The sequence below is a fragment of the Musca autumnalis genome, unplaced genomic scaffold, assembly GCF_047663935.1.
Source record: "Musca autumnalis isolate F117 unplaced genomic scaffold, ASM4766393v1 scaffold_4, whole genome shotgun sequence".
Lineage (NCBI taxonomy): Eukaryota > Metazoa > Arthropoda > Insecta > Diptera > Muscidae > Musca > Musca autumnalis.
Window position 1 is genome coordinate 166,447,049 of NW_027411977.1, and position 26,208 is coordinate 166,473,256.

The window sequence follows — 26,208 nt, forward strand, 5'->3', positions numbered from 1 at the left end:
GATATTTTATAGGTTTTTTAATGCTACGATGCAGCCGATGCTACATCTTAGCCTCCAAATTAAATTTCGAAAAATTTATACAAATTAGCAGATATGGTCTTGCTGTATATGAAAATCACATGCGGACAAAATGATTTTGATAATTAAGCGATTAACACGTATTATAAAATTCATATAAATTAAAATGGGTTATTTGACCTCTATTTCCATTTCAAAAGCCTTAAGATATATCCTCAGCAACCCAATAACCTTTCTCAATAGAAAAGCTTAAATATGAATGTCTATAAAACAAAATCCGTCTATTTTATTGGGAGATTTAAGCAAAATGAAGGAGGTATTCCTAAAGATTTTCCAATATTTTCTACTACATAATGCATCTGAAAAATTATTTTTTCAAACAAAAAATAATTTTTTGATGAAAATTGTGCTTATTTTGGCTGTAACATGGAAACTATAATATCAATCTGTATGACTTTAGTCTCATTTGATACGCCGGGAAGTTTTGATCCACAACAAATTTTTATGACCGTTAAATGGACCTTTATTTTTAAAACAGTTGACTTTAATTCAATAATTTATCTATTTTATGTATATTCCGCGAATTCTGAGTAACATTTTACAAGTATTATGCAATCTACACGCCGAAGTCACTTCGAGAGAACTTTTTAGTAACAATTGTGGTCATTAAAATAATTAGAGTTTTTATAATATTTTTTCTTAAAATACGAAATAAAACCGCCGTAACTAATTAGCTCGCGAGCAGATTCATACTGGGGAATTTTTTCTTAACCTGTATACCAAAAATCTTTGATGAAGCGCGAAAAAAATTAACCTTTTTTTGAAATGGAATATGAACAACATCATGAAGATGTTGCAACGAAGAAAATACAATAAAGTACAAGTTTTTATTTTTTGTTGTTTTTTTTTTCTGAAAGCAAGCTTTAGAGCCACATGACATAATCATTTACTCACAAAAGATTATGTCATGTGGCTCTAAAGCTTGTTTTCAGTTATATATCTGCTTACAGTGACTTTAAAAAATTCTCCAAAGTGCTGATATATATAAATTTTAAAATCATGTTGTGCTGAAGTTTTTTTTAACGATAATTAAGATTTTATCTAATCTTCGGTAAAAGCCCATCAAAATATGATACAGGGATATGAAGTTGAGAAAGTCATAAACCGTATTCATACCATACCATTTTAAAACTATAAATCTGGATTAAATCCGATGGTTAAATTCACTTGACCTGAATTTACTTATGTATATGCCAGTGGATTTCTGGGAATACATACATATATTACACAATGCAACAGTCAATCTGGGAGTCGTCAATTCCAAGTGGGCGTAATAGAATTCGGTTAGTAGATTAAAACGCCAAAGGGGTTTTGGGTTTTCTGGCCTAACAGTTTTAGAGCCCATTATATAACCTTAACAAAGGCAATAGGACTCTAATATTTAACGATATACTTCGCAGGATTAAAGATAAACCTTTGAAATAATGTTACACTACGATTTCGAGCATTTTTACGTTTTACTCATATTTTCGAACTAATTTCGCCAAATGTTGGTATTCTGTTAATAGAATACCAAAAAAATCATCTATATGTTCACGTTTTGGTATAGCCTTCATATATACACATACATATTTACACAACCGGGGGAGGTGAAAAATTCTAACCAATACCATCACCCTCGTTCGGATTTTTTCACCTCCAGACAATATCGGTTGAGAACTTGGAATTGGTCCTCGCTCTATTTTACTTGTTTTAAATTACTACACTCATATGTATTCGGGTGCCACCGTGGTGCAATGGTATGTACACCCGCATTCCACGCTGAATGTCGTGGGTTGGTTTCCCGGCCAGTCAACATCAAATTTTCAACGGTGGCAAAATATCCCTCAGTAATGTTGGCGACATTTCCTGAGTATTTCAGTCATGTAAAACTTCTCTACAAGTGCTGTCTTAAGACACGCCGTTCGGACCCGTCGATAAACAGCTTATATGAATCGGGATACACTCACTGATATGAGGGAAGTCCCCTTGTCCCGTATGCGATGTTTGTGGAACAATTATATAAATTACTACACCAAGAACATACCTGAACAATATCATCTGGATTTACTGATAACATCAAATATGCTTCCGGCTTAGGAATGTCCTTTAAAATTCCTGAAAATATAAATAATTAATTATTAATGTTGTTTATGTCTTGCTTTGAGGACTTTAGTATTGAAGCAAATAAAAGAACTTATTTTATTGCAAGGTAATTTAGTAAGGTTATCCAGAAGGCAAATTCAGGCCTTAGTCTTCATTTGCTGTCAAAACTTTTTGTGTGAAGAATCCACCAAAGAAGGAAATGATAAAATATTCATTGCGAAGCTTACAAACATACAAATGTTGTACACATATTAGTGGGTACCACCGTGGTGCAATGATTTGCACACCCGCCTTCATCAAATTTTCAGCGGTGCCAAAATACCCCTCAGTGGTGTCTTTAGAACACGCCGTTCGGACTCGACGATAAACCGTAGGTCCCATATCATTGAGCTAATATGAATCGGGGTGCACTCATTGATATGAGAGAAGTGAAATATTGTTTATTTACTTTTAATTAAAAATATGTTTTAGTAGCAAATTCGCCTGATGTAATGAACCTTCGAAAAGGATGGCATAATTACACGGTGAATTATGATTTTGAAATCTTCATGAGATAATACAGTAAATAGAATGGATTAGGACATAGGGAGTTCTTGCATGCTAGCAAAGCAGTCGGCTGGGGGGTTCGGGTCCTTTCCTTTCTATCCACAGGTTGCCATCACAATAATAAAAATAACTCCCTTTTATTTGCATATGCTACAAAAAGTATAATTTAGTTTTAATGAATAATTCTGAAATTTCTAGCCGTCAACCAAAAAAAAAATTTTCTAAGCTTAAAATCCCCTAAAAACATTGTATTTAGGGTTTTTCTTTTCCCGGACTTTTTCAATCTGCGGGAAATCGGGAATTATTTTTCAATCCCGGGAATTCCCGGGAATTCCCGCTCAAATATACTGTATTGATAAATCACAGTATAAAGGCAATAAAAAGGTATTATCGAGGGCAAAAATATACCTACCTTACTGTTTATGCCTACAATTTTTAGAATTATTACAAATATAACAATCTTTGTGGAGCTTCTGAGCAAATAGGCAATTCATTTAAATACATTTAAAACCACCGGTATGGTAGACACCGGTCGATTATCAAAATGTCAAAAAAAAAAAAAAAATAAAAACAAAAGAAAAATATCAAACTTCTTTGTGTTTTCAAATTTGTTATTTATTTTGAATTAAAGGACTCGATGCATAACCATAAGCTCCATGCATGACTTTTGTGCTAAAATCATTTCTGATAAAATAATAACAAGTGGGAAAAGCGTTAAGTTCGGTCGGGCCGAACTTTTTATACCCTCCACCACAAATTTCAGCCATTTCGGTGGATTAATCTGGCCACAACCTTCAAAATACCTAAAATCGGAAGTTACCGTTCTATGGGGGCTATATGATGGCGCGGACCTATACCTACAAATTTCTGGGGGGAAGTTTTATACCCCCAACGAAGACTAAATACCAAATTTCAGCCATTTCGATGTGATAATGAGGCCAAAACCTTCAAAATACCGAAAATCGGGAGATATCGTCCTATGGGGGCTATATCAAAACGTGGACCTATATAAACATTTTATGGTAGAAATGTTTCTTAACCTATGGAAACACAAAATACAAAGTTGCACCCGATTATGTTGTCAAATGGGACTAATACATTCAAAATATATTAAAATGACGCGAACTTTATATGGGGCGTTATATGGGGGCTATACCAAAACGTGGACCTATATAAACCAACTTTGGTAGGAATGTTTTTTGGCCTCTGGAGACACAAAATACTAAATTACAACCAATTCGGTGGTAAAATGGGACAAATATCTTAAAAATTCCTTAAAACGACGACGCGTCACGCGTCATTTTGTATGGGGGCTGTACGAAAACGTGGACCTACATAGCCCGCTTTCAATACCAAGTCCTACGTACAAATAATAGATTTTCCCAAAAATCCACCTACGTCAATCCGTTCGGACGCTAGAGTGATTTCCCCAGACGGACAGACGGACGGACATGGCTATATCGATGTAGAATTGCACGCTGATCAAGAATATATAGTTTGTGGGGTCTACAATGATTATTTCGAGTAGTTACAAACGTAGTGACAAACTTAATATACCCCCATCCTATGGTGGAGGGTATAAAAAAGAGTCGAGCCAAATTCGAACTATGTTGCTGTAAAGAATTTTACCACAAATACTTTAAGCAAAAAGGCTGTTTATGTACCGAGGACTTTAAACTGTATATTTTTCTTCCACTTTCATTTTGTTCGATATTAGCTGTTTATTTATACACAAAATGTCAAAAGTCTTCCCGTATACCACAAGAAGAAAACGCGAGATTCTAAGCCTTATCTTGGTATGTATGTGTCCGGGTTGAATCTACTGCGGTTTCGAAATGTTGAAAGCAATGTCTATATACGGTTGGACAATAAGCCCAGATGACTACTATAATAACTGATAATGTAAGATCTATCAAATTTACTATCAAAGTAGTCTAACTGGGCGACCTAGTAAAGATGTTCTTTTACAGTATGTATATGTTTTAACTTCAAACCTGTAATAACTTCAGATACTTCGAAGTGGAACTTCTTGAAAAGATTTTCAATAGAACTATAAAGAATGTAATAATTTTAATTTAAAGGCAAAAAATTAAATAAATATTGAAAAATATTTGCAATTTATGTTTGAATATATTTTTTAGTTTTATAAAATTTAGTATATAAAATTAGTATATAAAATTTCCCGGGAATTCCCGGGATTGGCAGCGGGATTGCGGGATTGAAAAATGAGCGGGAAATACGGGAATTCCCGTCCCGGGAATTCCCGATGAAAAACCCTAATTGTATTGGTTATAAACTGTGTCAAATTATGGCTGCTCCCTGATGTTGTTGGAAGAGCCTCGCCTCATTACCCTACCCTAACCAATGTCCCGCGGCGACTTATTACTTCAGGACCCTATACGGAACTTATATTACCTCCTTATTCCATTTGTGTCGTCCTTATGGAGAACTCTTAATTAATGTTTTTAGCACATCATATTTATTTCATTGATCAATTCAATATAATCCATTTCTTCTTAAATATAACATGTATCTTGTGTAAACTGAATTTCATATCAACTGGGAAATAATAATATTCTTAGAATAGGAGACCAATTATATTCTAAACTTAATACTTACCGCAAGCAGGGTAAGGTTTGTAAAAAAATGTGAAAACTAAATTTTAATAATCAAAACAAAATTGCAAATGATGCCATTGGTAGCATAGACATAATATCAGGTTATGAGTGGCAAAGTAGAAACAAAGATAAGCAAAATAGAAACATACTGCAAATCAGTGTTTCTATGCCCATTAATTGATCATCATTTGATAATCAAAACAAAGAAACACAAGAGTATTTGCTAATTCGTTTTGGAGTATATTTCTAATTCACTAAAATTTGTTAATGAGACTGTTAACTCCAAAACAAGATCAATAGCTCAGACACAGAAACAGATCAAATACTAATTAAGAGTAATTTGATCTCTTTCTTTGCAATATCTATGTAGGTAACTGATATGTATAGTTGTTTTTTTTTTTTTTTAAAGACATACCAACACTGAACGTTGATCGTTGAAGAGGCCTTTCCAACATCAGCTTCAGAGGTAAAGATGTAGCTAAAACGCTGTAATACGCCTTCTTTTAAGCGTGATCAATTCACAATGGTTTAGGGCGATTAAAGTAAATCAATATACACTTATAACATTTTGTCTGTTCAATAAGAAGCAAAGTTCTGAATATGATGGTGATAAAAATTGCTATGAGACTTTTGGGAAATATTAAATTCTTTGGATTTCTTTTTTTTTATGAAAATAATTAATATTGATATTAATATTCCTAATTACACTTGTTAACGATTTTTTCTCTTGCCGTCTAAGATTATTATTGCCGGTTTGCATAAACTTTTAATACACTGTTTAAATTCGATGCACTAATCTTATTCACAACTTTCTTTCTTAATTGCCACAGATAACTTAGCAGGAATTAATTTTAGACTTAGAATTAATTATACAAATTCGCACTCCACGTGTCTGATTCAAGTGTCGGATTCAACTGATTTCTATTGTAATATGAAGCGTAATGAAGATCAGTTGTTTGATTCTGTCAGGGTTTTTTGATTGCGTTTTGTCTTTGCAAGAGTACAGTAATGCGTGACAAAGAAATTGCAAAATATGACCTTATGTGTGTGTGCTTGCCCTTAATAATGTTGAGTAGTTTAGGCAAATACTTTGATTGGTAGTTTGTTAATCAAGCTCTATGGACATCTGTAGAGGGGAGGGACAAGGCAGAAGAGAATAACGTATGTCTTTTATCGGACTGCATTAATATGATGTAATGCATTTTTGATTTGTTGTTTGTAGCTTCACAAGATGATATTTTGGATATTTCTTTTTAAGTCTCTCTGTGGGCTCCAGGGAAAGGGGGTAAACCCCTCAATGTGTTAATTCTCCTTTATCACGAGTCTCGTAACCGTCCAAAATGGGGTGTAGGTGTTCGGTTCGAGTTAGCAATTGTATTTACCCATGTTGGGTATTTGCGACCAAGTGTGACAATTCAAATTTTGGAACTACGAAGATGTTTGTGCCTGGTGGGACAAAAAAAAAATGACTATAATACCAGCTTTCGTCATGTTAGAACAAATTAACTATTACCTTGTAGGATTCTGTATGTTTATGAGGAGTTTAATATTATGACCTCCTTTCAGATAAATAAGAGGAATTAAGTTGATGGATAATAACTTCAGTTAATTAAAACTTCTTAAAATTTGACTTCCGAATTTAAATATTTATGCAGATTACTGAGATTTTTATGATTAACAAACTTGCCAATTTTGCGTCTTATCTGTGAGGCTATTAAAAATCAAAGAGGAAGTTGGTCGAGCTTGTCAAATGTAGAAAGTCTCCAGTTAAACATACTCATCTCTAAAGCAATATCAAAATCACAATCATATGTTTTGTTTTTGTCGACTAGCTAGTCTGTCTAAGAGGTTCAATGAAGTGAATCGTTGAACGCTGCTTAACTAAAAGGAAAATGTAGCATGCGATAAAATTCTTGTGAAAAATCACATACCGTTAAATTTTGAATGTAATTTGCAAAGTTCATTACAAAACCAAATAATTCTTGCTCCATGAGCGAAAGAATTAGTTGGAAACAGGACTTATTTCCGTATGTCCTTTGCATGAAAAGTTCCGATTACCTTTCCCTCTTGATTTTCTAGAACATAGTAATGATTTCCGAGTTGTTGTGCAATTTTGGCTTTTAGAAACAGAGGTGCCAATTTCGTGTTCAAGTTTTTCTCCATATTGCTTTGCGCAAAATTCCGCCGAAAAACTTCATCACCTATTTGGAAAGTTGGTACTCTGAAGCGTAGATTGTAGGTTTTTTTGTTTTTATCGTAAGCATCTTTTATTTGTTTCTTTATATCATGACGCAATATTTGAAGATGATCTTCGCGAGAAATAGTAGCAGTAGGAGAGTATATGATGACCCATGGGTTATCATATTGAAACCAAAAACTGCCCGATATGGGGATACATTGAGGGACTGGTGGTAGGAATTTCTCAGGGCACAACATATGCTACTGAGATGTTCGTCCCACATTTTGTGATTCTTTTTAAGATAGGCTCGGATGCCTGCAATGAGGGATCTATTCACTCTTTCCGAGGCATTTGATTGTGGTGAGTAAATGGCAGTGTAGGTATGGGTGATCCCATATTTTGTCAAGAAGGCGTTAAATTCATTGGCCCTAAATTGACTGCCATTATCACTCACCACAACCTCAGGCACTCCGTATACATGGAAAATGTGGCTTTCTAAAAACTTTTGGATAGAACTGGCAGTGAACTTTCTAAGGGGACAAACCCAGTGAAATTTTATAAGGTGGTCGAGAACGATTAATATCCCTGTGTACCCATTCTTACTGCGTGGGTAAGGACCGAGAAGATCTATGTAGAGACGCTGGAATGGACGAATGGAGAAGTTTTGGTTACCCATGGGTGGTTTCATAGTGAAATTAGGTGCCTTCGTCATTTTGCAGACACTACAATTTTGGATATACATTCTCACATCGCGCATGAAACCAGGCCAATAGTAATTCCTCCGTATTAATTCTAGGGTCTTACACATTCCTCCATGTGAGGAAATGGGTGTATCATGCGCACGCGAAATTACTTGTTTTCGGAGGTTATTTGGTATCCAGAGCTTCCAAGCTTGTTGCTCCTGAAGCTCGTCACCGGCGCTATGTTCCGTACGAATATATACGAAGTCATCCACTATTTTTATGTCCGGGTATTTATTCTCATTGCTGGTAATTCTATCCTTCAATTCCTTGTAATCACTATCCTGGAAATGCGGAGAGTCAAGGTCAATTTCTGGTAAGAGGATTTCGATAGAGGCCAGTTCAGAATCAGGAATTCGGGATAGTGCATCCGGTACCACGTTCTCCCGACCTTTCCGGTGACTCACTGTAAATTTATAACTCTGCAATTGTAATGCCCATCGAGCAAGTCGACCGGTAAGATTGGGTTGGCGCATAAGCCACACCAGACTGCTATTGTCAGTTATGACCTCGAATTCGTGCATCTCTAAATAGCAACGAAATCTTTTTATGGCTTCGAGGGCCGCCAAGCATTCACGCTCCGTAACTGAATAATTCCTTTGAGCGGAATTAAGTTTTCGGCTCATGAAGGCTATAGGTCTTTCTTGGTTCTCCCCATCCAATTGCACCAGGACTGCTCCTATGCCATAGTCACTGACATCGCAATGGAGGAAGAACTTTTTATTAAAGTCCGGGTTTATGAGGACGGGAGCAGACGTTAGGAGCTGCTTGATTTTATCAAACGCCGCCTGTGCCTCCCCCGTCCACATGAACTTCTTTTTTGTTGAAACTACCTCGGTGATGGGAAAAACCACAGTCGCAAAGTTATCAATAAATCCCGCTAAACCTAAGAAACCGCGAACCTGTTTTAGGTTTTTGGGTACCGGCCAATTATTGATAGCGCTCACTTTTTCTATGTCTGTTTGTATTCCCCCATCGCCTATTACGTAGCCGAGGTAGTTAACGCGGGTAACGCAAAACCTACTCTTATTAATGTTAAGAGTTAAATTTGCTTTACGAAATTGCGAAGCAATTCGAATCAGCACTTCCACATGGGTCTCAAAGTCTGCCGTCACAATTATCAGGTCGTCGAGATACCCAAAGACGCAATGCCGCAGATCTGGAGGTATAAGCTGATCCATTAACCTACACATCGTCTGCGGCACGTTGCATAAGCCGAAGGGCATCACGGCGAACTGATAAAGGGGCCTTCCTGGGATCGTAAAGGCCGTTAAGGCTTTGGAGGATTCGTCAAGGCCAATTTGCCAATAGGCGTCCTTGAGATCCAGCTTCGTAATTATGTTGGCCTTAGGCAATCTTGAAAAGATTCCTTCAATTGAGGGGAGAGAGTAGGCGTCCTTTTTCGTCACCCCGTTCACCTTCCGTGCATCGAGGCATAACCTTATCTTATTGGGCTTCACCACGAGTCTCATTGGAGAACTCCACGGCGAAGCTGATGGCTCGATGACTCCAAGAGAGAGCATTCTATCAACTTCTTTAAACATTAGCTTCTCGATGGCAGGCGATACGGGGTAATGTCGCTGCTTGATGGGGGGAGCTTCTCCCACATCAATATGGTGTGTTATTAGACTAGTACGACCCAAACCTTGTTTCTCAAAGCTTGGGAAGAGCGAAACTACCGTATCCAACTGAGTTTTTTGATGTTCTTCCAATCGATAAAATACTTATTTGAAGCATTTTCAATGATTTCGGGTATGTCTACAATATTGGGAGGTGTGGTCGTAGAGTTATCGACGCTTAATACGTCTACAGATCCCATGATATTATCGAATAACTTGAACGTTTTACAAAAGTCCACGCCTGATATGAGCCTCTGTGCAATAGATGGAATCAGGAAGAACTTAATTTTGTTGGATATATTTTTGAACTTTACTACCACATCAACCCACCCCAATACAGTTTGTTTATTTCCATCTGCAGTTTGTACAAAAGACTTGCGTTTGGTAAAGTTAGAGAATTTGGTCAACGCTAGATCGGATCCCAGACAACTGATATTGGCACCAGTGTCTATGAGGCCATATTCAACAATATCTAAAAACGAAATTTTGGCATAATGTCGTTTATCGCTAGGATTAGAAATTATGGCTGAGACCAGAAATTTGTTTGATAGTTTTCTTAACTTAAAATAATTGCGAAGACGTAAGGTAGAGCGTTTTGGTTTTATGTAGCTACGATCTTCAATAGCGTCGAGATTAAAAATTTCATCTCGTTTCCGAATATAGTTTTCTAACCTTTTGTGGTAAGGAAATTGAGGAAATATAATGGATGGTATTCGACCATTGGATACATCAGTTTTTGTTTCTGCAGGTCGTTTCAAAATAGTAAAGCGGATATCCATGTCCGTGGGGTTATGGGCTTCGGAACCAGCATTCCTTTTGCCTTGTGAATGGGTTGGTATCATGGATAATTCTAAACCTGTTCCTTTTTTGGAACAGGGAACTGATAGTTTTTTGCACTGTTTGAGTGATTGTTCTTACATTTTGTACAGTTTGGTTTATATATTTTTTTGTTCCACAACCGTAACAAAAGATCTGGGGATCCTGTAAACAATCCTGCCAATTGTGTCCCTTTCCATCGCAGTTCCAGCAAATGGGTACGTAATTGGACCCATGTAAAGCATCAATGGAGCTATCAGTTTCCAGAGGACGTGCAAAATTGTCAAGGAATTCTTTTTGATCTACTTCAGCGATTTGCCGTCTATTCGGCATGTTAGTGTTTTGACGCAATGACATACATATTTCGCCGGACATGTTCATCATTGAGAAAGTTTTCTCGCTTATGCACTAACTGCCGTAAATCAGACACAGATCGAATCTGAATATAAAGCAGCTCCTGCCTTATTACCGGGCGTAAATTTCGAGTCAACGTTTCCACTACCTCGGCTTCAGACATGGGAGTGTCTAATCTATATATGATACCGGAAATAGAATCAAAGAAGATATCAAAGGTTTCTCCCACTTTTTGTTTTCTGTTTCGGATTTCTTCCCTTAAATCCGAAGAGGTTTTGAAGTCCGCATATTGTGAACGCAGAGCCTGGCAGAAATAGCCGGTACTTGTTTTCTATACCTCCATAGCCAATCCCGAGCTCGGCCAGAAAGCAAAATTTGTAAATTCTTACAAATTATAGATAAATCGCCCTCAAAATAATCAGTGGTAAGCGATTTCACCCTGTATAAAAATTCTTCAACATTTAACCCATTGTGTGAACCGTCAAAACGAAGATTCCACCCCTGTATTATAAAGGAAATTTTGTCCACAGTATATGGGAGTCGAAATTGCGAGGATATGTGGGAGTTATTATTAGGGTTTGTATCTATAGCACCATGATCTGTTGGTCGCTGAATAGGAGTAGGTATATCGTACGACCTATTGTTAATGTTATGTTGGTTTATGGGAATGTTTCTGTCCGGATTTCCTGAAGTATGTCCGATATTACTGGTGGGATTTACCCCTGAAGAAGAAGGAATATTGAGCGATCCAAGCAACCGGGTCATGGTATCCTCAATCATGCGATTAATATAATCGTAATCAACTGAAGGTTTGGGATTTTTCTGACTTTGTGGCTTAGTATTGCCAGCGGAATTTTGATCCGAAGATTTTTTTGCTTAATATCATGTTCAGTATTAGTTATTTCTTGGGTAACGTTCAAGGCGGATGAACCATCGTTAAATAAATTTCTAGTAAAACTGCGAGTATTATAAGCCTTAGCTCCTCTAGGTTTACCGCGTCCGCTAGGCTTCGAGGTTTGATGAGTAGCGGCAGTAGTTTCCAGAAAAGGGGAGTCAAATACTGGTGGAAGATTAGAATTTGGATTGAGTTGATATCTCTGCACATCCGAAGGTTGAAAAGTTCTTTTACATAAGGGGCACTGTGAACCAAATGCCATAGAAGTTTCTACACAGACTTTATGGAAAATGTGATTACATTCCTATATGCCCTCGCCGGGGATAACAATCTTGAAGCGATGCGGGGGCTAGACGCCATAATCTTCTCATTTTACTTCTTGTAGTGTTGAACTGGGAGGCTGTGATCGACCAAAGGTTATCCACTCTCTGTCACGCAACAACTTAGTGCACTGGAACACAAAGTGTATCTCCGGATTGAGTGACATATATTTGGTAGCGATCTCCTACCAAAGTAATTGTGAGATCCCCTAACACCGGGGTGTTACGCGACCTCGTGCCCATCGGTGTTCCTAAGGTTTGCAGTTAGGGTACCAACTGTATTAGAACGGAGCCTCGCTGATACCTGGGCACCTTAGCGAGTAGTTAGCGCCCTAGTCATGGTAGAGGAGGGCTATGCCATGACTGTCCTCATCTCCCCCATTAATCAAATTTTCTATGGATAATTCGAATTTTACAACAAACCCCCAAAAAACAACAAACCTCAACCAACCCTCGATATTGACCCCGGCTACGACAACTGACAATGATGCACCCAGTGCAGTAATGACCCCATCCATGGGCGGGGACGACGGAACGACGACTCTGACAATGGACGTAGTCAGCGACGCCATACATACTCAGAGCAGGGAATTGCTCGGTCTCCTGGAGGAGAATGAGACTCTCAGACTGAGCCAGGAGAGCCCCCCGCCGTGGGACTGGGAGGACTTCCCTCTGACGGACGACGAGATGGATGTCACAATCATTCCATCTCAATCGTCCAAGGAGGTAACTCCTTCAGTCAGTCAAGGGGGTACAGTTCCAGCAGTCGAGAGACCTACTCCCTCAGGGGAAAAAGCGTCGGTCGTTACCGACAAGCCCTCCCTGTCTAGGCAAGATGCCTTGGTAAAAGGGGATGAAGAGGAGGAACTGTCATCAGACTCCTTGTCCTCAGCAGCCAAGAAGAGCGGGCCCAGACAGAGGAAAGATAAATATAATTATAAAAGGGCTATTTATTACTGTAAGCGCTTTATAGGCGCGAATCCCGCTGAGGTAACTCAATCGCAATTTCGGGAGATCGGATTGAAGCTTCGATTTGTGAGGCGTTTTGAGCGCAAATATCCTCACGTCGAGAAGATCTTCCTTCCGATCGACCAACTTCCAACCCCTGGAAACGAAGCAGTCTCCAGCCCAACGGCTGTGATGAAGGCAGCGTTTCCAGGCAACAAAGGAAAACCGGGAGTTTCGGGCAGCTCGAACCCTTTGCGGACAACCTCGGTGTCTGCGGTAGGGTCAAGCGATCCGATACCCTCGGCCCCTAAGATATCGGATCGGTCAAAACCTGATTCGAATTTGGCGCGGAAAGAGAGACAGACGCAAACCGCACAGGGTGTCTCCTACTTCGGCTGGTTCGTCGGCGTCTGCCTCTGGACCTGCAGGGGCAAAGAAGAGCGGAGAGTTATCAGGAGCTCCGATTGTACAGAGGACTGGCTCACAGACCACTGTAGGATCGCCTGCCCCTGGTAAATCTTGCCCTTCTGTCGCTGTGAGGAAAGGCGTTGGTACAGCCAGGAGGATGGTGACTGATGGTCCATCGACCTCAAAGCAGGGTGGGAAATCGAAGACATCTGCGCAGGAATGCGTCAAGAGGGTTAGATCTTCTGAGGACCCACACCCGATTGCTAAGAGGACGGCGGAAAATCGGGCGAACAATCACTCGGCCTCTTTTGCTGAAGTGGCCGCTCACCAGACGGTTCAAAGGGCTCAAACAGGGAAGACCACCCAAGTCGGCCAGGGTTTGAAACCCCCACAACCTTCAGGTGAGAGGACGCGGGATCCAACAAGATCCGCTAAGATGATCGCCCCGGATGACCTCCAGATTGCGATCATCGATAGATCTGATCCGGACGGCATGATCGACGACGACCACTGGCTCCTGGTGGAAACTCTTCTGAGGAAGGTGATTACCTCAGACGATGTAGATGCCAGGAATACCGGCTTTGGCAGGGCAGTCGTCCATATGGGCGTCAGGATCCTAAATTGTCAGGATGAGGAATCTAAGAAATTCCTCATCCAAACGATTGAGGACTCTGGTGCACTATGGGACGGCTGTAGGCTAGCCGCGGTTCCTGTGGGCGAGATACCTCGCAGGATCGCAGCCACGACATGGGTGCCACCGCCGGAATCAGACTTGGCGGATGTTCTGAAAATGATCAGGAAGCAGAACAGAGGTCTTCTGACGGACAGCTGGAGGCTGGTGAAGTCCTTCAAAAATGGTGGAGGAACCATGATGAAATTAACGATGGATAACGAGAGCGCGAGATATATTAGGAACTGTGAGGGAGTACTGTACTTCGGATCTGGAGGACTTCAGTTCCGGATTCCGCAGTTGCAGTAAGGAGGTTAGGCAGCATGGCCTTCGTGTGGTGCAAATTAATTTGCATCACTGCAAGGCTGCGGCTGCCGAACTCCTGCTCTCCCTCACAGAAACCGAAATAGACATCGCTTTAGTCCAGGAACCCTATTTATACAAAAATAGGGTCTCTGGACTAAACGATGGTCGCTACTCTGTTTTCTTTGCATCCAGTGAGGATAAGGTAAGAACCTGTATTGTAGCCAAGAAAAGTCTTAATCCTATTCAACTCTACAATTACAGCGATGGCGATACGACTGTAGTGAAGCTAGATGAGGATACCGGAGGGGCCTTAGTGCTAGCCTCGGTCTACATGCCGTATGAGACACCTGACCCGCCGAACAGATTGGTACGTAAACTGGTGGAGGAGACCATGGGCAGTTGCAAACTTGTGATGTGCTGTGATGCAAATGCTCATCACTTCCACTGGGTAAGCAGTGACATCAATATGCGAGGTGAGTCCATATTCGACTTTATTTTAGTTAATAATTTGCGAGTATGTAATAGGGGAAACACTGCCACCTTCCAGAATAGGGTAAGGGAGGAAGTCATTGATATTACCCTTACAAATATGGAGGATACTTTTATAGCAGACTGGAGAGTATCGAAGGAGTGTTCCTTTTCGAACCATAGAGCGATACACTTTCGAGTCTGCTATAGTAGTAAAAGGCAAACGCCTCATCGCAATCCAAGAAGAGCCAACTGGGAAAACTACAACTCTCTCGTTTCTTCAAGGCTGCGTGAGCTTCCTGAGCCCCACACAGCGGAGGAAATTGATAGACAGGTTGAAGGTCTCACAGGTATTCTTCGAGGTTGCTATGAGAAGACCTGCCCATTAACATATCTTGGTAGGAGAAATCAACCAGTTTGGTGGAACAAAGATTTGGCCAAACTTACCGATTGGGATCTTTACAGAGATGCCTTTAACAAGTACAAGAGTGAGATTAGGAAGGCCAAAAGAAACTCATGGATAAACTTAAGCGAGGCCGTAGAGGAGGTTAGTGCAGCAGCGAGGTTCCGCAAGGTGATCTCAAAGGACCCCAAACTCATTGGGAGCATTATGCGAAACGACGGTACCTGTATTAACTCCGCTTCGGAGACTCTTGACCTGTTAGCAGAGATCCATTTCCCAGGGTGTGAGGATGCCAATCCGGGCCCGCATAGGGTGGCTTTGAGCAGGACTTACACCTTAGAGGATTCGGTCCTTGTTGACGAGCTAATAAGTGATTACAGAGTTTCATGGGCGATTAGTACTTTTCAGCCCTACAAGTCTCCTGGACCTGATGGTATAATTCCAGCGATGCTTCAGAATGCACCGACTAGTTTGGTTACCATACTGCGAAGGATCTTTAGGGCCTGCATTCTACTTTCGCACATACCGGCACTATGGAAAGAGGTAACTGTGACCTACATTCCCAAAGCAGGGAAGCCAAGTCATTCGCTACCTAAGGACTATAGGCCGATAAGCCTTTCTTCCTTTCTTCTAAAAACTTTGGAAAGGTTACTAGACTTGGAAATTAAATCATACATGAATGATGACATCATAAGCAGTTCACAACATGCTTATACCAAAGGGAAATCGACAGAAACAGCGCTGCATAACGTTGTGAGTTGTATAGAAAAGAATTTGGATGGTTCGAGTTCCACCGTAGCTGCCTTCCTAGATATCGAAGGTGCCTTTAATAACGTGAAACTCGAATCCATTCATTCTGCTCTAGTCACTTGGTGTCCCCTCTATCCTTACTAATTGGATTGATAGCATGCTGGAAAGTAGGCTTATAAATTCAAGTATTGGGAAGAGTTCCGTTAGGAAGTCGGTCACCAGAGGCACTCCACAGGGGGGAGTTCTATCTCCCCTACTTTCGCTTCTGGTGGTTAACGGGATACTTAAGGAATTTGAAAGACTAGGAACTCGGGTAGTTGCATATGCAGACGATGTAGTAATCCTAATAAGTGGGAAATATTTATCTACGCTGTCTGAACTTATGCAAGGTGCTCAGGTCAAACTCTCACGCTGGGCATACAACAATGGTCTTGGTGTGAACCCGGCAAAGACAGAGTTGGTACTATTCACCAAGAAGAGGAAATTAAATGAATTCTCACCACCCACGCCAGATGGGGTGCAATTGACCCTCTCTACTGAGGCGAAATACCTGGGAGTGATCCTCGACCATCGGTTAAAATGGAAAAGGAACACGGAGGAGCGCACTAAGAGGGGTCTAATTGCACTTTATTCTTGCAAGAACTCCATAGGTAAGAGCTGGGGCTTAAGGCCACATGTAATACATTGGCTGTATAGGGCAGTGGTCTGCCCCATTCTGACCTATGGATGTCTTGTCTGGTGGCAAGCCCTGAACATTAACGCCAACCTGTCTAGGATATTTTCAGTGCAACGGGCTGCATCAGTTCTTATAACTGGGGCAGCAAAAAGCACCCCTCAGGCAGCCCTGAATGCTGTTTTGAATTTCCAAACACTGGACATTCTGACACAGTACCAAGCATCCAGGAGCGTCTTGAGGCTTAAGGAGATAAATCAGTGGCGTTGGTCAGAGCTTGGACATGATAGTATTCTGAAACGGATAAACAGCCAGATTGGACTATGTGACAGAGGGGGTGATACTGACTATATTTCACCATTCCTGGACTTTCACAAAGTGAATGTGTTTATCCCTGACAGAAGTGCTTGGGAGCAGAACAGACCACTGCCCGATCGTCTACCCATTTTTACCGATGGTTCAAAAATGGAAGATGGTACGGGTGCTGGTGTGTACTGTGAAGAGTTGAATATTAGCCGCTCATATAAACTTAGCGACGACTGCAGTGTCTTTCAGGCCGAGGTTTTTTGCTGTTTTAAAAGCTTTAGAGCTACTAGAGGAAATGACGCACAATGCAGGTATAACAGCGACCATTTACGTGGACAGCCAAGCTGCCTTGAAGGCGCTTGGATCTTGCACCACCAAATATATGATTGATCAAAACTGCAGGTCTTTTCTTAAAACAAGCAATTTGAACGTCAATTATTGTTGGGTACCAGGGCACTATGATGTTGAGGGTAATGAGATAACTGGCCATTGCCGAATAATATCTATGACTTGTAAGTGGGATGACAACAACATTGAGTATTGTAGGTTATGCGAGGTTGAGGAGGAGACTGAGACAATCGAGCACCATCTGTGTAGGTGTCCTAGACTGATGGTCAAAAGACATAAACTTTTTGGTGCTCATGTGATTGAATCTCTCTCTTTCTTCTCCTCCATTGACCCTACAGTCCTGTTAGCTTACTGCAAGAGCTTAAATTGGCTCTGGGGCAGATCACATAGGCTCTGAGTAGTCTTATATATACTCTTTTTATAATCAATCCTCTTCTAAATCTGGTATTTTCCTCTACAATCACTCATTCTTTTTATTTCTCCTCTACAATCACTCATTCTTTTTATTTTTCTTTCTCTCGTCTCATCACTCTCCACTTCCCTCCTTTCCCGTCTTTCCAACCTAATACACCATCTTCTCCCATACAGCACACTTCATCATCATCATGTATCACCATCTGCAGGCAAAAAGCACTATTCAGAACACACATCACAGCCATCTCTCTTGCACACCATCATCACCGTATGCACAAATCACCATATAACCAGAATATACATCACAGCCATGTCTCCTGCACACCATCATCACCGTATGCACAAATCAACAATCAACCCAGAATATACATCACAGTCATGTCTTTTGCACGCCATCATTACCGTATGCACAAATCACCATATACCCAGAATATACATCACAGCTCATGTCTCTTGTACACCACCATCACCGTATGCACAAATCACCATATACCCATCACCGTACATCATCATCTATAGACACGTAACATCATACAGCCTCATCCATAACAAACATCACACTTCTACTTCACATCATCACCATTTACTTGCACACATCACCATATAGCCGGATCCGCAATTACTTCATCCATAGACGACTTACATCACCGTCACATCATCACCATATACAACACAATAGTCAGGATGATCACAATGGACCTTAAGGTCTCCGAGTGGAGTGGCTGCCGGCACGGCATCCTAAACCTAACCTAACCTTCCTGTATAATCAAACACTCTTGATCCTCTAAAAGATCTTCTTTACAAATTGAGCAAATATGAACAGACTCTTGGACCAAGGGAGCGGATGCTTCCTTAGGTGGTGTTCCCTCAAGAGACATTTTAAGAAATATTTATATTTAAAAATTAGGTACAAATATTTTATTAGTAGGAAAACCAACACTATTAATGTTAAATATTATAATATCTGATCTACGAGTTCTCTTTCAGGAGACAATATATGGAATAAGGATGTGTAACTATTACAACCAATACAGAAAAAAACAGTCTATGGAGCTTTTATCACTCTATAGAACACATGTCATGGAACAAACCAGCTAAATCTCTTCATCATCTGGAACCTCTACTTAACAATGGACAGAGATTCGCATGCAGCAAATCTATGTGTTTTGAATCATTAAATAGGTGCTGATAACTAAGTTCAATGATATGATATCTAATGAGTACTAAAAGCCATGATATAGTTTAGTTTTCAATAGTTTGGATCCGACTGCTGCAAAATCAAATATCATTATCAAATCGGTTAGCTTATTCGAACCATGAAACCTCAAATAGCTAATTTTCCTAAAATGTTATAATATTTCTCCTCCGAGTATATGTACATAAAATGATAAATAAACAAAGTTTGGAGCATGTAAGGATAAAGCCAAATCCATTCAGGCCCCACGTTGGGCGCCAATTATTGTAATGAACCTCCGACAAGGATGGCATAATTACACGGTAAATTATGATTTTGAAATCTTCATGAGATAATACAGTAAATAGAATGGATTAGGACATAGGGAGTTCTTTCATGCTAGCAAAGCAGTCGGCTGGGGGGTTCGGGTCCTTTCCTTTCTATCCACAGGTTGCCATCACAATAATACAAATAACTCCCTTTTATTTGCATATGCTACAAAAAGTATAATTTAGTTTTAATGAATAATTCTGAAATTTCTAGCCGTCAACCAAAAAAAAATTGTCTAAGCTTAAAATCCCCAGATGTTAACATCCGGATGAACTCTAAAAACATTGTATTGGTTATAAACTGTGTCAAATTATGGCTGCTCCCTGATGTTGTTGGAAGATCCTCGCCTCATTACCCTACCCTAACCAATGTCCTGCGGCGACTTATTACTTCAGGACCCCTTACGGAACTTATATTACCTCCTTATTCCATTTGTGTCGTCCTTATGGAGAACTCTTAATTAATGTTTTTAGCACATCATATTTATTTCATTCATCAATTCAATATCTTGTGTAAACTGAATTCCATATCAACTGGGAAATAATAATATTCTTAGAATAGGAGACCAATTATATTCTAAACTTAATACTTATTTAACCGCAAGTAGGGTAAGGTTTGTAAAAAAGGTGAAAACTAAATTTTAATAATCAAAACAAAACTGCAAAAGATGCCATTAGTAGCATAGACATAATATCAGGTTATGAGTGGCAAAGTAGAAACAAAGATAACCCAAATAGAAACATACTGCAAATCAGAGTTTCTATGCCCATTAATTGATCATCATTTGATAATCAAAACAAAGAAACACAAGAGTATTTGCTAATTCGTTTTGGAGTATATTTCTAATTCACTCAAATTTGTTAATGAAACTGTTAACTCCAAAACAAGATCAATAGCTCAGACACAGAAACAGATCAAATACGAATTAAGAGTAATTTGATCTCTTTCTTTGCAATATCTATGTAGGTAACTGATATGTATAGTTGTTTTTTTTTTTTTTTTTAAGACTTACCAACACTGAACGTTGATCGTTGAAGAGGCCTTTCCAACATCAGCTTCAGAGGTAAAGATGTAGCTAAAACGCTGTAATACGCTGATCTTATTGAATATGCTACCTTCTTTTAAGCGTGGTCAATTCACAAAGGTTTAGGGCGATTAAAGTAAATCAATATACACTTATAAAATTTTGTCTGTTCAATAAGAAGCAAAGTTCTGAATATGATGGTGATACAAATTGCTATGAGACTTTTGGGAAATATTAAATTCTTTGGATTTCTTTTTTTTATGAAAATAATTAATATTGATATTAATATTGATATTCCCAATTACACTTGTTAACGATTTTTTCTCATGCCGTCTAAGATTATTATTGCCGGTTTGCATAGACTTTTAATACACTGTTTAAATTCGACTCACTGATCTTATTCACAACTTTCTTTCTTAATTGCCACAGAACACTTAGCAGGAATTAATTTTAGACTTAGAATTAATTATAAAAATTCGCACTCCACGTGTCTGATTCAAGTGTCGGATTCAACTGATTTCTATTGTAATATGAAGCGTAATGAAGATCAGTTGTTTGATTCTGTCAGGGTTTTTTGATTGCGTTTTGTCTTTGCAAGAGTACAGTAATGCGTGACAAAGAAATTGCAAAAGATGACCTTATGTGTGTGTGTGCTTGCCCTTAATAATGTTGAGTAGTTTAGGCAAATACTTTGATTGGTAGTTTGTTAATCAAGCTCTATGGACATCTGTAGAGGGGAGGGACAAGGCAGAAGAGAATAACGTATGTCTTTTATCGGACTGCATTAATATGATGTAATGAATTTTTGATTTGTTGTTTGTAGCTTCACAAGATGATATTTTGGATATTTCTTTTTAAGTCTCTCTGTGGGCTCCAGGGAAAGGGGGTAAACCCCTCAATGTGTTAATTCTCCTTTATCACGAGTCTCGTAACCATCCAAAATGGGGTGTAGGTGTTCGGTTCGAGTTAGCAATTGTATTTACTCATGTTGGGTATTTGCGACCAAGTGTGACAATTCAAATTTTGGAACTACGAAGATGTTTGTGCCTGGTTGGACAAAAAAAAAATGACTATAATACCAGCTTTCGTCATGTTAGAACAAATTAACTATTACCTTGTAGGATTCTGTATGTTTATGAGGAGTTTAATATTATGACCTCCTTTCAGATAAATAAGAGGAATTAAGTTGAGGGATAATAACTTCAGTTAATTAAAACTTCTTAAAATTTGACTTCATAATTTAAATATTTATGCAGATTACTGAGATTTTTATGATTAACAAACTTGCCAATTTTGCGTCTTATCTGTGAGGCTATTAAAAATCAAAGAGGAAGTTGGTCAAGCTTGTCAAATGTAGAAAGTATCCAGTTAAACATACTCATCTCTAAAGCGATATCAAAATCACAATCATATGTTTTGTTTTTATCGACTAGCTAGTCTGTCTAAGAGGTTCAATGAAGTGAATCGTTGAACGCAGCTTAACTAAAAGGAAAATGTTGCATGCGATAAAATTCTTGTGAAAAATCACATACCGTTAAATTTTGAATGTAATTTGCAAAGTCCATTACACTAAATACGCCCTTTGTATCACCTTCCTAAATTCGCCTTGGCATATTACTCTCGACGTTTCGTCGCTTTTTTTTTGGCGACTTCTGGTGGGAATTCGTCTATTTAAAATCACAAAATTATAATTACGTTTTTTTACAAATCACAAAGTAAACGTACAATATTATTTTTAAGACGAGTTTACATTGAACTAATTCTATAAATAAGCTACACGACTTAAAAAGTAATATTTAGGAAGTTTTTCTTTATTGCAACTCCATAGCACGAACTTATATTGTCGGTGTCCTCTTTTAAGTTCATTGCCTTGACAATTTTTTGTTGTATACGTAGGCTTTCAATCATTCGCATTTTCTTCTACATTTTTTTTGTCTAATATTTTTATGGTATCAAATTCTGGTGAATGATAAAGTGTGAAGAGTGTGTGATGGCTCAGTTGTCCCTTCTTATATTTTTGTATGTCCGACTTGTGTGCTCTCACCGTTGTGCTTAGAGGTAGTTTCCACTATCAATGTCGTATGTGCTGATATTTTCCATCGTTATACAGTCGCTAATGTGTGCATTATTGGGGATTTTTCTTACGCCATTTACTTTTTACGTCCACACCAGCAAACATGCAGTTACATTACGTCTCCACATTGTCTGCGTGGCACATAGGTAGATATTAAGTAATTAGGCGGCCAAAAGTCCAAAATTCTAAATACTAGCTAGACACAAAATTTTGAATTCTAGGTATAGTAAACACTTCCGCGAATTACCCCCCACCTTTTTTTAAAAAACTATACGTCACCGATTCCGTGCAGTTAGACGCAATTTGATTGTTGACTTGATACGTATTTCTATTTGGGCGCCCAAATTATATCAAATTTTGCAATACGCATATATTTTTATTTTAAGTTGTGTAGTGAAGTGAAAGTGATAGTGATTCCTATAGCTCAAGTAAGCTTCTATTAAATAAATAATAGTTTTATCTTTAATTTTTAACTTTCGTTATATTTTTCGGTAGTTGAACATACCCTCTTTTTCACAGAAAAAATTTAATTTTTTTAATTTCAAAAGCAATTTTGTTATGTTATGGTCGTCCGTGTCATATTTTTTTGTTTATTGAATACGTTACACATTCAGCTTTTCTATAAAGAAAACAATAGCCGCCGAATCCCGCCTATTTCTTAAATACAGCAGTCCAAAGTATTTTGTTAAAAAAAAATTAAAAAACCATTTTTTTATTTTATGTTTTTTGTTAACTATGGAGATACCTAGTTCGTCGGGGGTGAAAATAGTGACTCGTAAATGTCTGTTTGAGCAAATGAAACTACAAAATTTACCAAGATTAGATGAGAAATTGGAGTTTTTAGAAAACCACTTGCTATTGTCTTGCGGAGACTCTGTGGAAAGAAAAAAGAACCTTAAGATTAAATTTTCCTACATCAAACACAAATTTAAAAAGAGATGGCTAAAAGCTCATAAATTTGAAGACGTTTTTATGAAAAACAACCAGAAGTGGCTGGAAGGCACTTTTGAAATACCAGTGCATTCGCTTAATCAACCAGGTCGTCCGAGCAAATCATTTTCGGATTCGAGTGAACGAAGCAAGAGAAGAAAAACTGAGGAAATTCGATCAAATGTTGATGATGAAATGATTATACATGCCGCACAAGTCGTATTGCAAACGAATTAAAAAAGAACTGCCTCAAAATTGCTCAAAGAAATGGGAAAATCACCAACAAAGGCTAGTAAATATAGAAAAGGTTATTCCAAGACCAATGAAACAATTGCTCCTTTGATCCCGTTCCAAGCACTCAAAATGATCGTAGAAGCTGATCTAACAAGACGACAATATGAAATAATAAGGGCAACTAACCCAAAGCATTACCCTTGTTACGACCTTTTGTTGAAAGCAAAACAAGAATGCTACCCACCAAAGACGGCATTGCGATTAACGGCTACCAGCGCACAAATTAATTTACAATGCCTAATGGATCATACTATTCAACGGTTATCAATCTACCTGGAAGAAGTGTTATCAACCCTTAACGAAATTGAAAGAAATTCATTAACGATAATTTATAAATGGGGGTGTGACGGGACACAACAAGCACGGTACAAACAAAAATTCTCGGAAGACGCCGAATCCGATGCTAGTATATTTTTGAGTTATTTTGTCCCACTTCAAATTATTTGTGGTAAAGAAAACAATAAAGTGTTGTGGCAAAACCCAACAACATCATCACCACGATTTTGCCGCCCCATCAGATTTCGTTATGTGAAAGAAACTACAGATGTAACAAAGGAGGAAATAAGTTATGTGCAAAATGAAATTAAGAACCTCACTCCTACAAAAGTAAATATTGATGAAAAAGAATTTGCTTATAATCACATTTTAAAAATGACCATGGTTGATGGCACAGTTTGCAATGCTGTAACCAACACGACCTCAACTAGCCGATGCTATATATGTGGCGCCACTTCCAAAGACTTCAATAATTTAAGCAAAAAGAACGAGATAAGTCAAGATGCTCTTGAGTTTGGAATTTCGGTATTGCACGCAAAAATACGTATTTTTGAAAGCATTCTGCATTTGGCATATAAATTGCCCGTGAAGAAATATGGAAAGAAAAGGACCCAGGAAGAGAAAACATTAGAAGAAGAAAGGAAAAAAGAAATCCAAGAAAGATTCCGCTTAGAAACTGGGCTGTTGGTGGACATGCCTAAAGCCAATTTTGGTAATACCAATGATGGCAATACGAGTAGGAGATTTTTTGAAAACACAGAATTAGCGGCGGACATAACAGGCATTAACCACGAATTAATACATAGATTTAAAATCTTATTAGAGACGATTTCAAGTGGACACAAAATAAATACAACAAAATTCGAAGAATATGCCTTCAACACCGCGCAAATGAATGTGGAATTATACGACTGGCATCCCATGACTCCAACAATGCATAAATTACTATTACATGGGGCGACCATCATAGATAATGCACTGCTGCCAATCGGTCAATTGTCGGAGGAGGCTGCAGAAGCTCGAAATAAACATTTTCGGTCATACAGACAGAATTTTTCAAGAAAATTTTCAAGGGAAGAATGCAACCGTGATATTTATCAAAGATTGCTTCTTACTTCAGATCCACTCATAAGTAGTGAAAGATCGTTAAAGAAAACTTCACACAAGATGTTTTCCAGTGAAGTTATAGAACTATTAGAACCTGTCGAACTCCACACACAATCATGCATTGAGCACGAAGAAGTCGAGATAGAAACATCTTTTAATAAGACAATTTAATTTATTTATAATTTTTATTTATTTATGATTTATGAAAATAAAATGTGTTTTTATTATAAAATATATGTTTTTCTTATTTATTTTGTTAAATAAATACATATTTTTTAAAAATACTGTCTTTCGAAGCCATTAACGTCCAAAAATATTTTTGGCCGCCTAAATATTTCAAATCGACCACTGTGCGCCGGCAACCATGTTACTATTTTTTACTCGCCCAAATTTGTCGTGTAAAAAGTTTTTAAAGAGAGCGTCACTCAGCGCCATTTTTTATTTTTTTTTTAGAAGAAGTGAACATTTTAAAAATTGTAAAAACTTTTTAATTCTGTAACAAAGCTAAAGCTGCAAAACACAGAAAACAGCACCTGCGCAACATATTGCCAAAACTGGCCACAAACTGTGAGTACACACGCTGCCACTTTTGATGCATGCATCACCATTTTCGTACTTGTAGGGTTGCATTTTTTCGTAATATTGTAAGAAGCGTAATTTTTGTAACAAACATGTACGATTTTACATACATGTTATGATTCTGTGAGTACACACGCTGCGACTTTTGATGAATGCATCACCATTTTTTTAGTGGTGTTGCAAAAAATAGTTGTGATGGATAGAATGAAAATGTATGAAATGTAAAATTTTATGACTCATCATTTAATTCATTAATACCATTTAGTATGTTACAATTATTTAAAGTACATCATGGATTTAAAATAATGTAATAAAAATAAGTATGTTGTTAGTTTCTTATTGCCTTCATAGTTGAAACTAAATTGCTTGTGTTCCAAATGTGTTTTTAAAAATTCAAAATGCGAATTACAAAAAAAAAATTACACAATTTGATTGCCCAACATTTCGTAAAAATATTTCAATAATTATTACTTGAC

At 38.3% G+C, this 26,208-nt stretch overlaps 1 protein-coding gene and 1 long non-coding RNA gene across 4 annotated transcripts in view; both read right to left on the minus strand.

Moving 5' to 3' along the window:
- The window catches only part of Lamtor1 (Late endosomal/lysosomal adaptor, MAPK and MTOR activator 1), a 76,215-nt gene that overhangs the window by 34,719 nt on the left and 15,288 nt on the right, over positions 1-26,208 (minus strand). For all 3 annotated transcript variants that reach the window (XM_073981503.1, XM_073981504.1, XM_073981502.1), the window contains exon 4: positions 2,105-2,175. In XM_073981503.1, the coding sequence (XP_073837604.1) occupies positions 2,105-2,175 (71 nt within the window). The remainder of the gene's footprint in view (positions 1-2,104; positions 2,176-26,208) is intronic.
- LOC141401344 (uncharacterized) lies at positions 20,721-21,784 on the minus strand. Its single transcript, XR_012412317.1, has 2 exons — positions 21,587-21,784; positions 20,721-21,519 (listed from the first exon to the last, which is right to left on the minus strand). It is a non-coding gene; the product is annotated as an uncharacterized lncRNA (long non-coding RNA).